General features: G+C 37.3%; 1 protein-coding gene across 4 annotated transcripts; it reads left to right on the top strand.

The window, feature by feature from the left end:
* The first annotated feature begins 1449 nt into the window (after nt 1–1449).
* Nucleotides 1450–13110, top strand: LOC137946208 (exosome complex component RRP45A-like). 4 transcript variants are annotated; one of them, XM_068792422.1, is made up of 10 exons: nt 1450–1628; nt 4578–4734; nt 4963–5172; nt 5262–5357; nt 5428–5542; nt 5803–5883; nt 6024–6212; nt 8569–8795; nt 8920–8978; nt 12359–13110. In XM_068792422.1, exons 2-10 carry the CDS (start codon nt 4598–4600, stop codon nt 12577–12579), a joined length of 1335 nt encoding a protein of 444 aa, XP_068648523.1. In that variant the 5' UTR covers nt 1450–1628; nt 4578–4597; the 3' UTR covers nt 12580–13110. The 4 variants fall into 4 exon arrangements, with proteins under 4 accessions (XP_068648523.1, XP_068648525.1, XP_068648524.1 ...); XM_068792424.1 differs by lacking the exon at nt 12359–13110 and adding an exon at nt 11515–11751; XM_068792423.1 differs by lacking the exon at nt 1450–1628 and adding an exon at nt 2560–3197.
* The last annotated feature ends 2948 nt before the right edge of the window (nt 13111–16058 follow it).

Below are 16058 nucleotides of genomic sequence, written 5' to 3' on the forward strand. Positions count from 1 at the left end.
TTTTTCTCATCATGAAAATATTAATATTTTTAACTACATTAAGTAACTAGTAGTGGAAGAGTATTTTTTTATCTAACAATAATTAATTTTTTTTTTATCATAGGTGGAGATTTTGCTCATGCAGGGACGTATATTATTTTATAGCATGAAGAGAAACAACTATAGTTAATAAATTTATAATGGATTTATAGTTTTTATTTGGGTGATTGTAAATTGATATTGATATTTCATTTAATTTTGTTGTGTTTGATTATTGTATGGAGTTTATTCCTAATATTATGTAGTGTTTGGAGTGTTTAGACTATTTTATGGAGTCTATGGAGTGTATAAACAATTTTATGGAGTGTTTATGGAGTGTATAGACAATTCTATGCAGGTATTATGTATATAGATTATGCCCAATTTTAAGTAGAGGTCATGCCCAATTTTATATAGGTATTATGTATATAGATTATACCTAATTTTAAGTAGTGGTTATGCCCAATTTTATATAAGTATTATATACATAGGTTATGTAAAACATATGCATAAATTTATATAATATTTATTTGATATGTATTTTTTGAAAATTTTTAAATGTATGTTGAATCGGCTTGAACTTGGTTAAAATTATTGGGCTCGAGCTCGATAATAATTTTAAGCTCGAGGTTGGACTGGGTTCGAGCTCGAGTTTGAAATATTTAAATCAACTTTGACTCAAACATAGGCAGGTTCGGGCTCGACTCAATGCCACCCCTAGTGATAAATAAGAAACCTCCATATTAAATGTGATCAATAAGAAACCAAACCAAGGTAAGTTATTTTGTTTTAAATCTATGGTTTGGAAAATAATTGGTCAACATGCATTAAATCATTGTAAGAATATGTTTTTTTAAAAATAACATAGATATATTTTAAAGATAACATAAAGTAACTTACAAGTTGTGTAACTACGATTAGGTTTTGGCCTCACGCCCTAATTGTCCCTTCCTAATTTTGGTCAGATTGGGTTTCCCTTACCCAACGGTTGCCTGGTGCTATTATTGATACATGTCATATATCCGCCAGTTCAAGGTTTATGAAAATCCTTCCTAACCATTATGGGTGTGTCAGACGATATATGCCCGTATTGGGAGGTATCCCTAACCGTATCGGATTTTAGGTATTATTTGATATTTATCGAAAAACTGTTACGCAAAGCTCTTGCCGTACGTTGCCCTACCTGCCTCGCAGAAGCTAAGAGTTATTTCCACTTGAGCTCGATTAGGGTGCCATCCAATGGAGCCGGTTCGCGAGCGATTCGAGATAGGTTCGATTCGATTCGATTTATTTGGATATTGAACTGAGTTGAAGTACTCGTTTAAGTTGGATATCGAACTGAGTTCAAGTAGCCCAGACTCGACCGAACCATGATTTGGTTTAAAAGCTTACGAACCGGTTCGTTAACTTAACTATTGGCCCGGGATTCGGGGAGAAAGAGAAACCTCTGCAGTCGGGACCGAAGGAGGAAAGGCGAAAGCTCCTCCCCTTCTCCTGCTCGTGAACGCTCCCCCTTCTCCTGCTCGTGAACGCTCCCCCTTCTCCAGCTGAAACAAGGGCCGAGAGGCCAGAGCCAGTGGGACGGTCGTGCGTGCCTTCTCCGGTTACAGGTACTTTCCCCCCTTCTCCCTTGTTGTGTCTCTTTTTCTTTCTTCCTATAATCGCCTACTGGAGCATCGTCTTTTATTTTTTAAATGATGTATGAAGTTCTCCTTGGGAGCTTGTTCCGGCTGCGGCAAAGCAAATACAGGGTAAGGAGGAAATCCTGTATTTGCTTTTGTTCCTGTTTTTCCATCCCGAGAAAGCATATTCGCTTTTGTTCCCATTTTTCCACCCCGAGAAAGCATCACTGACTGACCTTCATTTTTCTGATATCTTCTTTGCCCTCGAGCTACAACCTTCTCTCAGATTACTTTGATTTTCATTTTGTTTTTCAAGTGGCGAATATCTTGTTCCCTTTTACAGAAATAAAAATCCTGTTCCCTTTTACATTCTCTCAGATTTTTCTGTTCTTTCTCAGATTATTGAATAAAGTTTATGCATACTATTATGTTGTGTTTATGAACAATTTTATGCAAAGTGTATAGACAATTTTATATAGGATTTATGTATAAGACGTCATGCCCAATTTTAGTAAGGTGGGCTCGAACTCGGTTAAAATTCTTGGGCTCGATCTCGATTACAATTTTAGGCTTGAGGATAGGCTCAACTTGAGTTTGAGTTCTAAATATTTAAATCAAGCCTAGCTCGAACATATGCAGGTTCGAGTTTTGCTCGATTCGATGCTACTCCTACTCTTATTTGCTTATTGGAGTCATTTATTCCGTAGACTTTAGCAACAAATCAATGTGGATTATTAGCTGACCAGGCCTACCTCTCCCCTGGCCCAATTTTATGCAGAAATTATGTACATAGGTCATGCCCAATTTTATGTAAAATGTATGCATAATTTTATATACAGTTTATTTAACATGTATTTTTTGCAAAGTTTTAAATGTATGTTGGAGCTTGAACTCGGTTAAAATTATTGGGCTCGAGGTCGGTAACAATTTTAGGCTCGAAGCTGGCCTGGGCTCGAGCTCGAGTTCAAATATTTAAGTCAAGCTTGGCTTGAACATAGGCAGGTTCGGGCTCGGCTCAGCTCGGCTCGATGCCGCCCCTACCTTCTACCTTGCTGAACGAACCTTCAGCAGATACCCTCTCGATTTCTCGTTTTCTCGCGCTTTGGCTCTCTGGCTCTCTGGCTCGCTCATGCTCTCTAGGTAATAAGGTTAAATTGCTTGCTCAGCTCTCACATTTTCCTTCTCCTTCTCTTTTTGGAAGTATTTTTCAGCTTAAAGAAAAAGGGCAGGTACTTTTGAAGAGGGACTGGTTACAATTTCCTTATCATAAATTTCTGGTTGCAGATATTGCAATGGTGTAGCCTGAAAGAGATAAAAGATGTATTTTTTTCTCTGCCAGGGATGAGAAATTAGCATCTCTCAAATGATAAAAATGATCCTACATTTCCTTATATCTTTTCTCTCTCTTGCTCAATCTTGCCTCCATTTCCCGCTGCCGTTCTGCATGGACAGCCTCCCAGTAACAAGGCATCATTATTCTTTGATTTAATAGCTTATTTATGGTCTTTTTCTCATGGCACACAAAGAATCTGAAATAATGCCATCATGAAGATCCTGGTAAGTAAAGCTCAATTCGTTGTACTGCAAAAATATTTCTTTACCTTTTTGTTGTATTCGTGTGTTTTAAGCTTTCATGATAAGCTCCAAGAAAACCTTGTAGTCCTTATAGTCTTGAACTTCTTGTTGTTTTGAGGGAGCTAGAGAACATTCTAATCACAAGGACTTGGACAAAAAATGCTCTTGTGCTTTATTCATTATTTAACCCCCACTTAGATGAAGATTACACTCCACATTAGACCCTAAACTTAAGGAGGAATATGTGGCAATTACTTTTCAACTCTGATCCTGAACTTTCAAATTAGATCCTAAACTACCTTCCAACTTGGCTACTAAACTTTAGTGTTGTAGAGAAATTGAAAATATATTCTGAGGTATTCAGCTTTCTCTAGAGAATGTGTGTGTGTGCGTGTGTGTGTTTTTTTTTTTTTTTTTTTGTGTGTGTATGTGTACGTTAGTACACGGAAAGTGTGTGGGAACACAATCTTTTTTTTTCTTTTTCGAATCCATGTTTGAGATGAAGGATCACCACCTCTTCTCCCTTAATTATTTTCTATTGAATGTGAAACTTCACCCATTTGTAGGGAATTCTATTTTTCTTTCATTTTATGTTCCAAATATGGCTAAGTTACCTGCCAGCTTGACACGGATTTGGGAGGGGTAGGGCTAGGTCAGGGGGTCGAACTTGGCCCAAGTCCAGCTTCTGGACTCAGGAAATTGACCTGACTTGTTTGACTTGACTAGAGTTCCCCATGGCTGATTTTGAGTCACATATCCATGATTTAAGTAAGCTGATTCACTTTTTCTGAGCAATGTGGATTCCATCAGAATTTTTCATCTATTCTAACGCATTCTGGGCACATCCTCTAGAGGTTCATTACCTCTTTCAATGTTTCCTATGCACTACCAGGTACAAAAAAATTACCTCTTGTAGGATTCTAGAAACTCTTGTAGCTAGGCTCTTGAGTATAACTGTAGGCTGGGCCAATGAGTCCCTTTGTTCATGTCACTTCATCATAGAATTGAGGGCAATATTTCTGATTTTCTCTTTTGTTTTTTTTTTTTTTTTTTGTTTTTAAAATGTTGAAATGGCCTTTTGGAGGAGCTGTCCTTATTTTATTATTATTTCAAGCCCCAAAAGTATTTTCCTGGTTCTTTAATGCATGAGTGGACCATCTAATTGAATGCGCTCAGAATGTCTCTTATTCGGTTAAAACAAAAAAAGTAGGGTTAATGAATAGGCAAAAAAAAGTAACCACATAATCCTTACTTTTCCTTTTTACCTATTTACATTGTTAAGTTTGCTTCAATATAAGTGTCCTCAATTACTTATGCTGTTCCTTTTATTTTATTTTATTTCTTTATATCCTCTTTGTGCAGCGAGTTTCAGGTTAACTAGGATGGATCAAAAATTGGCCAATAGCTGGCATATGACCATCAATGAGAAGAAGTTCATTGAGCATGCATTACTTTCTGATCTCAGAGTAGATGGCCGGCGCCCTTTTGACTACCGTCGCTTGACCATTAACTTTGGAAGGCATGTATATCTTCAAAGAATTATCAATAACTTGTCAGCTCTTATATTTGGATGTTGAAAAGATTCTTTGGTGGCAGTATGTTGTGAACAATTTTAAGTGCTTAAATAATGTTATGATAGTGGTTTTAAAACAAGCTTATAGCAGTCTCGAACAATTTAATCTTATAGCATTCCAGATACTCATTATTGCTTTCTGTTACTATTTACTTATTTATATGGTATATGCAGAGAAGATGGTTCATTGGAGGTGCAGCTTGGTCAGACTCGTGTTATGGGGTTTGTGACATCTCAACTGGTTCAACCTTATAGAGACAGGCCAAATGAAGGGACACTTTCCATGTTCACTGAATTTTCGCCCATGGCAGATCCATCATTTGAGCCAGGGCGTCCTGGAGAGTTTGCTGTTGAGCTTGGACGAATCATAGACAGGGGTCTTAGGTAATTACTGTACCATTTGCTAATGAAATTAAAGTAAGGACATCTATTTTCTTTTACACCACTTTGAAAATTTAATCATGGGAATGCAGGGAAAGCAGAGCAGTGGATACAGAATCACTTTGTGTCCTTCCTGGGAAGTTAGTGTGGGCTATTCGTGTTGACCTTCACATTCTGGACAATGGAGGGTAACATCCTTGACAAATTCAGTTTCTAGTTCTTGATTCTTGGGCAATATTATTTATGTTAAACTTTCAGGAACCTTGTTGATGCTGCTAATGTTGCAGCTTTGGCTGCACTGTCTACATTCCGAAGGCCTGAGTGTACTCTAGGTGGAGAAGATGGTCAGGAAATTGTTGTCCACCCACCTGAGGTTCGTTGTTTCTGCTGGTCGTCTTTCACTGAGTCAGTTCATAAATGGTGCAGCTTGCCTCAATGTGTAAAAATTGTTTCCACTAGAAATGTTTCATGCATCAAGAGAAATGTAGACACTATTATGCTTAGAGTCTTTCTTTTTGTAGCTTGCCCATGATTTTACAGCTACAATCTGTCAAGCTGGATATATGATTTTCTTGTTGAAATTGACAAAATTTTGCAATTTATCTAATTGTTAGTCCTTTTGGTTTTTTGCAGGTCAAAGATCCTCTTCCTCTGATAATCCACCACTTGCCTATAGCTGTCACTTTTGCATTTTTTGATAATGGGAACATTCTGGTACAGATGCTTGGTTCTAAAATTGGTATTTTATTTTGATTATTTCAGATTATAAATGTTTCATTTTCCTACACACATTTCTTCAATAGGATCTAAGAGTTTTTGAGAGTCTTATGACACTGTGAACTGGTTCCGGATAGGTGGTAGATCCTACATATAAAGAAGAGGCTATTATGGGAGGAAAGATGACTGTTACAATGAACAGCAATGGTGATGTTTGTGCCATACAGAAGGCTGGGGGAGAAGGTGTCTTGCAGAGTGTAATCATGCAGTGTTTACGAATTTCTGCTGTCAAAGCAGCTGATATAACTACTAAAATAAAAAATGCTGTGAGTTTCTCGTAGAAATTTGAGTATCTTTTTGTCAAGTTGTTCTCCTGTTTCTCTTGAATTTGACTTTCTAAATGATAGTTTATCTAACATATGGTAAGATGGGCATGTATTTGTGCAGTAGAAAGACCCACTTCTCTTAGATAAAGGTTACTTATGAAGCTCGACACATGACCTCAATTCTTAGTGTAATGGTGCATTACTGTAAATGAGTAAATCAAGTTACAGCTAGTCTTGAGATAATTTAATGAACCATATAAAGGGAAACCAATGCTCTTTTTTTTTTTTTTCCCTTTCACTTTGGCACATGATTTGGAGAAGAAACCTGCTTCAATAAATTTCACTTTTGGTTCAATCTTTTACTCTATTTGAGAGGTAGCTTCTACAAAACTTTTGGAATTATTATCATTATAGAGTTACATTACGTGAGGCTCACTATTCATATCACTAGATCCAAGACTAAGACTTAAGTGGGATGGATGGTAACAGAAGGTACCATTTCCTAGATTGTATTTGGTAGCAAAGTGCTGGGCTGGGTTCATTTCTAGTTGTGCTTGGAAGGTCATGACCCTGAAATCAGCCAGAACTCACTGTTGGTTGTGGGAACACCACTCCACCAGTTGACATGAAACTTTAAAAATATTGTAAATGATAAGGAAGGTCAGAGAAGGTAATACTGTCACACCTGGCAATATGTCTTGAGAACAACAAACTCTGCTACTGATATCTTGTCAGGGAGGATACTTATCTTCTTGATGTAACAATGGTGGTTTAGATTCAAGGAATGACAAATTGAATGCTTCCTCTGAGTGTGGGTAACCTAAACTTCTGAAACAACTAAAAAAACTACAATCTGTATTCAATTTAAATGGGTAAAACTTGAATAACAAAAAGTAGGGTTTCTGCAGTTATTTAGAAAAATAGCAAACAGAGAAATAACAAAGGATAGCTTTGTCTAAGAGAACAAAAACCAGTACTATATTCAATAGCAAAAGAGTAATTTTGTGTAACACATGAGGGCATTTTATAGGCATGCAAATCAACAAAACTCTAGACTCCTATACTGTCCACAACAAGAATAGATTCCAATTAGGATTTACTAAATCTAGCTCAACTTGATGGAAAGAAACTCAAAACAGGATAATAACTCGAAGACTGCTAATTTTAGGCTACACTAATTTGGAAACAAAGATGAAAATTAAGACAGGAAGCTACTAAAAAAGGACTTGCTAATTGAAGCTTTTAACTAAAATAGCAAGTTGCTCTATGGGCGATGCTTCCCATAAAAAAACAACAAGTTACTTGTCTAGTAAAGCTTCTGACTTTAGCAAACTTCAAACAGGAGTTCGTAAATTAGAGAGACTTTCTAATTTTAGATTTCCTATTCTCGAAACTTGAGTCTAAAATAGGAAATTTAGGCCTCTTTAAATTGATTTTCCTTTTTCCATAAACATGGGAAGTTGTGGGGTGATCTCTTGTCCTTAGATATTCTTCTGTTAGATCTTCTGTATTAAGATGTGCTTCGTCACTTTCCTATTATGTCAACCAGTTTGTCACTGTTTTGCAGGACTACTCCTAGTTTTTTCTTACTTTGCTGTTCTTGTTGTTGTGTGCAGTAATTTTTAGTTTCTTGTAATTCTGGGCCTCCTCTCTTTGGGGTGGGGGAACGAACTTCTGTTGTCTTCTCCACTTTTATGAACTCTCCTATCTGCCTTCTCAGAAAAAAAGAAAAAGAAAAGAAAGAAAATGTAATACTATCACCCCTCTGTTTCTTTTGGTGAAATTTTCAGAATATGAGTTGAAAATATACTTCAGGAAGAGGGTGTGTGGACTCTAGTTTGTCTAAGTTGGGTGAACCCATTTTCTAGTTTAGTTATTATTTTTGGTTCTAAGGGCTGAATTTTAATTTCTTTCTGTTTCCATATGTTCATGGTTGATGTCGTCAGTTGGCGCTCCTCCTTCGTGCCCCCACCGTGGCACCATTGGCTGGTCTTCCACCACTTCTGAGACTTAATTTCCAGTCTCCATTGTAATTGGTTCCATGTACCTTGCTCAGCTAATTCTTTAGCTGATGTTCTTGCAAAGAAAGGAGCCTCTCTTCAATTCCTTGTTGTAAAGGGAGGTCTCCTTTAATTGCCACTGTAATTCTGATTCTTTAGTTATAAAAATTCTCATTTTTCTAAAAAAAAAATGGTTGATGTCTACTTTGATTTATTTTTTTAATTAATGAATGATCTGAATCAGATTATGGCATTACTGTAGTGCATGACCCTACTTCATATCGAGTGTAAATATGATCAGAATTTTTTTTTACTATATTCTATATCCCAAACTTGTCTCTTCTTATACCATTTAGGTAGAAGCATACAACACAGGAAGAGCACTAAGCAAGGTGAAGCGCCATTCAACCTTGGTAGGAGTAGATGTTGTTGGACCTGATATCAAAATGAGGGCCATCAATGACTTCTCCACCAAGAAAGAGATTGAAGAAGGCTGTAGCAATGATATGCAGTTTGAAACTGATATGTCCCAACAAGGAAATATTAAAAAGACTAAAGCTTTTATAGGTGGTCCTTATAGTTGGTAAGCCATATTGTGGACTCCGAATCTTATTTTTCTTTTTGAAATGGCCTAGTCTTATTATGTATATCTATGTTTTGGATATTAACCAAATTATTAATTTTATATATTTTGTCTTATTATTCAGGGATCCGTACTCAAAAGGAGTTGCTTTAGATTCCTTCAGAAAGTCCACCAATTTATCAGGTTTGTGACTTCATTCGTTTTCTCAATTTTGAATAAGGTACATTTGGAATTCCAAATCTTTAGTTGATGGTGTGCTTCTTGATTGCTTAACATTTTGATAAAGGCAAATAGAAGGAGCAGTTACTATGATGCAAGGCTGTAATGTAGTAAACTTTATTTAAATAAAGCAGCAATTTTAACCTGAGAGTAATCACAAGGGAATTCTTTTCCTTGATCACAGCAAGAGCAGAAAGAGCTCCCTGGGGAGCAAATTGTACAGGAAGAGACAGACAACAAAGAAAGTCTAGGGAAAAAAAAAACTGCAGAGAAAGGAAGGTGGGAGTGGAGAGATGTTGTTGGGGAACCCTTCCCTAACTAATGTGTCAGAGATATTGTTTGTACTTAAGGCTCTCAACTCGAGCAGAGTAAACAAAAAGGGTGTTCCTTGAGGAGTCGCTAATCACGCCACACCATCTAGCTGGAGCCAAGTTGCCCAACAAGCTGCCATCAAAATTTAGCATCGGCAACTCCCTAGGAGAAAAATCCAGGTAGTCAGTTTGGGAATGACCAAGTGTGAGGAGTTTATTATTATTTTTCCAATTTCTTTTCATTAGGAATCTCGGGAGATAACGAAGTGTTTTGGAACTTGTACAAAAGATGATGGAGTGAGTTGTGGCTCCAATGATACCTACCTTTAAAAGCATGGCAGTTTCTTTCTTTTCAAACATTCCAAACAATTGCACCAAAACGTAGCATTCAAATATTTTTCCCAATAGTTCCTATGTGAGTGAAGGATGTTGGGGCTAGAACAAAGCAAGGAGTGGAGGAAAAATAATATTTAAGGCCAAACTTGAAGAGGAATGTACTCAAACTTTGCCCTAAGATGGGATAATGGAAGAATAGCTGGTTCACAATCTTGGGGTGCTCTCCACAAAGCTTGCAAGTTTGGTCCTCAATGTTGCTGCCCCTTCTACAGAGTTGGTCTGCTGTGAGGATCCTTCTTTTGTTACACATCACAAGAAGTGGTTGACCCTGGGTGGGAAGGGATATTCCAGATGATAGCCTCTGGGACTTTTTACTTTAAATCGTAGCCACCAAGGAGGGCATATTGGAGGTCAGCATGTATGACCCTGAGGCATTACGTTTCCAAATCATAATGTCCTCTTCCAAACCTCTCATGTAAATGTTTTCTAGAAAAGATGATCTTCATGGCATCACTGCATCAAGTTCTTCATTGTTCCTTAATACCTTCAGATACAAATTTCTAGACGCTGATGTTGTTTGAGGTGGTTTATGAGTTCATTATTGATATGCTCTGGTCTGTAGCAATGGGAATGGAGTTGCTAGGTTTTGCTCCCCCACCCATGTATCCTCCTAGATGGTGTAATGGTACGTCTGTTTGACAATTTTTCTCTGCAGACTACCTTTATCATTTCCAAATTTCCAAATCTTTTTGATAGGAGAACAGAGGTCATATGCCTTATGCTTCTAATGTGCAACCCTCCAATGCCTTTGGGTTGGCAGACTTCCACCCAATGTACCAAATGGTATTGGATCTCTGAGGTGACGTACCACTGCAACATGGCAATCAAGAAAAAAAAAGGAATATTTGGGCAAGCCTGCACGTAGTAAGAGTGGCTTGCCTAGCAAATTTAAGGAGGCTATCATGCCAATTCGCTAACAAGCCTCTTGAAGTGGTCAATGATTGGGTTTCAAAAAGATATTTAGGCCTACCAATAGAAAAAGGGTAGTCCATGTAAGAAACAGGAAGGACACCCACCTTATACCCAAGAACATTTACGAACAAGGTGACCAGATCTAGGCCTTAATCCCCATAGAGTGAGATTTTAACCAATTGACACCTTGGCTAGATATCATTTCATATACAGTTAATAAAGCCTTTATGCTTGTCATTTGGTTAACTTCTCCACTATATAAGCAAATAGTATCATCCACAAACTAGACTAGGGGAAACTCTTGCAAAAAAGTCAACGGAGGATGGTAAGGAAATTCAAACCCTGTTTCAAGTGTGAGGAAAAGCGTCATGAGGGCTTCACTGACAATATCAAATGAAAGTGGAGACCCCAATCAGGACCATGTTGTCAGTGTCATTCAAAAAAGGTCATGCTTTTTAGTTGCACTTGGAACGTTAAGGGTGCTGGTCTCATAATTATTTGTTAGAATTCATTTGACTTGCACTGTGATGTTCCTTTGCCTCCTTTCAAGCATTCCACTTTCGCCTCTTATCATTAATTGGTGTTCCTGATCTACATCCATGAATTACATTGTACGATCGATCTTCATGTGTTATAAACCAAATCCTATAGTATAATGTATGGGTGGAAGGAATATTTCCAACCATTTCATTACAGGGGAGGTCCCTACAAAGCTGTTTTGCAGTGGATGGCCACCACCTGAATATTGGTTATCAGGAAATATATTGTTTCGTCCATTGTATGGAACAAGGCAATACATTTGCATTGAACTGCTATAGAGAACATGCCATTTTGGTTGGTTGTGTCTGCACTTGTGAAAGATGCTTATTTTGGTGTTGTAGGATACTGCGTAGCTAATATAGGCTTAGAACATGCCTAAAGATCCTGGGAAGTGGGAATCAACTTTTCTGGCAGTAGCGAATGCCTGCTTTAAAAGGTTGCCTGACATAATAGGGCAAGCTTGGAGCATTCTACCTTGGGATGAAGCACCCGATCTGATTGCGCTGAAGCACCTATTGCTATATCAGGTGTGTGTTCTGCTGCAGTGCCTGTGGGCAGCAAGTGCCCTGAGAGTTGTGTTCAGTGCTTGCTAGTATGAGCTTATGCGGGCTTTTTTATTTTTTGCCATTCCTTTTATAATTAGAGGCACTGATCTATGAAGTTCACTGTCTATTCATTCACCACATCTTTGTTCTTGTAATTTTCTATAGCAGTGTTTTTTAAGAAATAACAAGAAATATATATGGAAGTATTTAGTAATTCTGGTTGCACACAGCACTTGTACCAAGTATTTAGTAATTCAGGTTGCATGTAGCACTCATACCATCCATACCACAAAACCTTGCACTTTGAGCTTGGTGAAAAAATTTGAAGTCTTCAACCCGCTTGGAATTATAACTCATATTTTAGTTTTTTTTAACTGCGTTTTAATTTTAGTCCTAGTTAGGCAGTGTAGTGTGTCTTATAATCACTAACTTGGTTAACTAGCAGAGCGCAAGCTTGGATGGTTTCAATGCATTTTTGGGAGTTACTCTCTTTGTGTAAGCAAGAATATTATACTTTGACACTTCTCCATTGGAAGAGGAGGGTATAAGATCTTTCACATGAGTACCAAATTAACAATACGAGAAAATGATGCATTTCCTTTTTGTTTCAACTTTATATCTCCCACCATTGGAGCTGCAGGTTCGTCAAAAATGGATGAAGCAAAGGAGGAAAGCGACCTCATAAAGCCAGATGAACAAATGCCCGAGAAAGTAGCAGTAAATCCTTCTGAAGTAAGTATGGTACAAGTTGAAGCAGTCCCTGTGGGTTCAGATTTGATTGGGAAGAAGAGTCTCAAGGATGCTGTGAAGCAGAAAAGCAAAAAGAAGAAAAACACTTCATCAGCCAGTAGTAAATGTTAGTTTACTTGATGGCTGGCTGGAAAAATCAAAAGCTGAAAAGGTACTCTTCATCCATTTCAAAACATGAGGGTGTTGCACGCCTACATATTTAAGTTGCGTGGCCTTACTCAGCATCATGAGACGGGGCTGTCAAGGAGCAGTTTTTTGCCAGAGAATGGTGCTGGGAAAGTCCAGAGTGGCTTCACTGTTGCCTATGCTTCTATGCCTAATTTCATTGTTACCCACCAAGATCAGAATGAACTCTGCATCTGCTTCAGTGCCTTTAATGCATCTATTCCCGGTGTGGGTCAGTGAAGTGTATCTTTTTGTTTTCTTTGGCCCCTTTCAGGTAGGGGCTGTGATTTTAGATTGTAGATCACATGCAATTTTGCAGGAAACGATACGTTAGCGTTTTGAGATGGTTACTAAATCAAGGGCTTCAGAATTAGGAATCAATTAGTTTCCTCCCGTCTCCTCGTACCTTTTCTTTTTTCCCCACACATCTGATGTTAATTAAGGCTGGCTGGTGATAATATAATTAAAGTTTCTGAGTTGAATTTTGTTACGCACAAGATAGGCTGTACAGACTAATCAGTAGGCAAGACCATGCCGCTATCTGTTATCATTTAGCCATTCTTTGCACAAGTAGGCTTGCTGGAGAAACGGATAAGCTTGAACAGGGTAAATGATGAAGGGTTTTTTGAGACGAACACAGTTAGAATGGGACTTGCAACTGATGGACCCATTTTGCTACTTGACTCAGATTGCAATCCCTTATCTATTAGTCAATGTGGTAAATATCTTGAAGCTCTCACAGCAAACAGGCTAGGCCCAGAGGATCACGAACTGGCTTCGGAGATGAAAACCAAGGTAGTAAGTCATTGTTTCCAAAGAGAGAGGGATAGGTCTGCTCCCTCAAAGACAGAGGGGCCCTTCACCCTCTTGGGGCCTTTTTCTTAGAGCGACGACGGGGAGAGGGATATCTCCTCCCTCTGGAGAAATAAGGGGAACGGCAGGACTCTGATCCCTCCCCCTTCGAGTTCAAGCAGACCAAGTCCAACTCGCCAGGCTAAGTGGTTCCAATATTATAACATTGCTTCTGAGTATTTTGTCCAGCTTTAATCAACTTTTATGCTTCAGTGAGCATGGTTAGCAATCAAATAATAACCAATAAGGAGACCGATTTCTTTCCAGCGTTCGCACGTCGTCGTCACTCTCCCCGGAGCAAACAAGCTCTTATATGCTCTCACTTTCAAGACCCTTTGGCAATCAAATCGAGATAAGCTAAGATTATAGCAGAGGGTGTCGGAGTTTTTAAAATAAAAGGTACGCACGACGTGTGTGTTTATGGCTCAGTTTGGTCACAAAGTATCTCTAATACGAAGAGCTCACTTGTTTGAGACCTGCTGTATTTATTTTTTATGAGACTCACACCAAATATCTTCAGTTAGTAGGGATCTTCAGCCTCGGCCTTGAAAGAGGTATTATTTAATTATTTTCTATCTGATTGGTGAAACGGATGGATAAAAGGTATGCATAATACCATATTTAATTTGGATTTATTCAAGTATTTATTTAAAGTTTTGTGAGTTTTGCACTATATTATTTTTAACAATTTCAAAAGAGATTCAGACTTCAAGAATGGGAAAATCAGAAAATTCACTGAACAAAACATTAAAATTCAAACCGTTTGATGGGAAAATTTTTAGTAAATTGTAGAAATGAATGGAATATTGGTTAACAACTCTAGAATTTTTCTCTGTGGTTGCGAGTACCCCACTAGTTAGTAGCCCAGAGGATTGTTAACCAACAAGATTAGGTGTTAAACACAAACATGTCAAAAATGATTATATTTGTCATGGTTTAATCCTTAGTGCACTAAGCAACAGTTTATATGACTTGTACGGTGATGCTAAATGTGTAAAAGGTTTTTGGAAGACTTTAGAGTCAAAGTATGGGCAAGAAATAGAGACTGAACATAAGTTTTTTCATATGAGAGTATTTCACCTACACGATGGCAAATGGGAATTCCGTAATCGATCAAGCATATGAAATTCAAAACATTGTTGCTAAGATTATCGCCAAGGGTATTCTTATTGATGATAGAATACAAGTATTTTCCTTCATAGAAAAACTTCATCCATCTTGGTCACACTTTAGGATCCAAATGATACATAAAAAAAAAATTCCCACATTAGATGAAGTGTTGGTGTCGATTCAAATAGAAGAAAAACACAGAGAAAAATGTGGGTAATGGATATGAAGTTAGTGGAAGAGTAAATTTGATAGAATCAAAGAAGATTAACTTCATAAAGAAGAAACCTAAGAAATTCATTGGTAAGCCTAAACAAAATATTCAAAAGGAACAAAACCGGGTCACTTTGTTAAATAGTGTAGACACAAGAAAAATAAAAAGCAAGGTGATAGTACGATTCCTTAGCCTAACATGATATCAGAACTAGCTCGGCTAGAACCGATGACAGGTTAGTAACAACTAACTTGGAAATAAATCTGGCATTTAATCTAATCGATTGGTGGATTGACACAGGAGTAACTGTCCATATTTGTTTTGATATTTTCTCTTTTCCTTCTTACCACGAGGTCAAAGGGAGAACTGTGACAATGGGCAGTTCCAATATTGCTCAAATGACAGGTGAAAGGAGAAATAGAGTTGAAGTTCACATCCAGGAACACTCTCACTCTTCACAATGTGCAGTACTTGTCAAACATATGGAAGAATCTTGTTAGCGGTTTCCGTCTGAGTCAGTTAAGTTACAAATTAGTGTTTGAATCGAATAAGATTGTAATTATCAAGGGTGGGTCTTTTGTAGTTAAGAGTTATGTTTCTGATGGTTTATTCAAATTAAATGTAATTTATGCAAGAAATATTAACGAGAATAAAGCTTCATCTTATGTCATGCTAGTTGATTCCTTTGACTTATGGCACAGTACACTTGGACATGTAAATATGAACACTCTAAAAGAAACGATGAGCTTAGATTTAATACCTAAATATAACAGAGAGTTAAAAAATAAATATAAAAATGTGTCCAATCAAAACAAACTAGAAATCCATTTAAGTCAACAAGTAGAAGCTCAGACCTTCTAGAGCTTATACACAATGACGTATGTGAGATGAATGGTATTTTGACCATAAGAGGGAAAAAATATTTTATTATCTTTATAGATATATCAAAACATTGCTATATGTTTCTAGTTAGGAATGAAGCATTAGAAAATTTTAAAATTTATAAATCAGAAGTAGAAAATCAGACCCAAAAAACAATAAAAGGATTTGAGTCAGATAGAGGAGAATATAGTTTTATAAATTCTATTAGGAACATGGTATCATACATGATACCACGACTCCTTATTCTCCTCATACAATGGTGTAGTTGAAAGGAAAAAACATAACATTTTTCAGCATAGCTAATTCTTTTTTGTCCAGTTCTGGTCTTCCTAATAATATGTAGAAAGAAACTTTACTTTCAACATGTAAA

The sequence above is a fragment of the Aristolochia californica genome, unplaced genomic scaffold (assembly GCF_029961685.1).
Source record: "Aristolochia californica isolate CCGP_79_NKW_82.1479 unplaced genomic scaffold, dmAriCali1.0.hap1 SCAF_12, whole genome shotgun sequence".
Taxonomy (NCBI): Eukaryota; Viridiplantae; Streptophyta; class Magnoliopsida; order Piperales; family Aristolochiaceae; genus Aristolochia; species Aristolochia californica.

What these genes read in the sequence shown, in the direction of transcription:
- LOC137946208 (XM_068792422.1), top strand. Translation starts at nt 4,598, where the DNA reads ATGGATCAAAAATTGGCCAATAGCTGGCATATGACCATCAATGAGAAG. An exon ending in TTGATAATGGGAACATTCTG is followed by an intron (nt 5,884 to 6,023) that starts GTACAGATGCTT and finishes GGTTCCGGATAG; the next exon opens with GTGGTAGATCCTACATATAA. An exon ending in AAAGTCCACCAATTTATCAG is followed by an intron (nt 8,979 to 12,358) that starts GTTTGTGACTTC and finishes TTGGAGCTGCAG; the next exon opens with GTTCGTCAAAAATGGATGAA.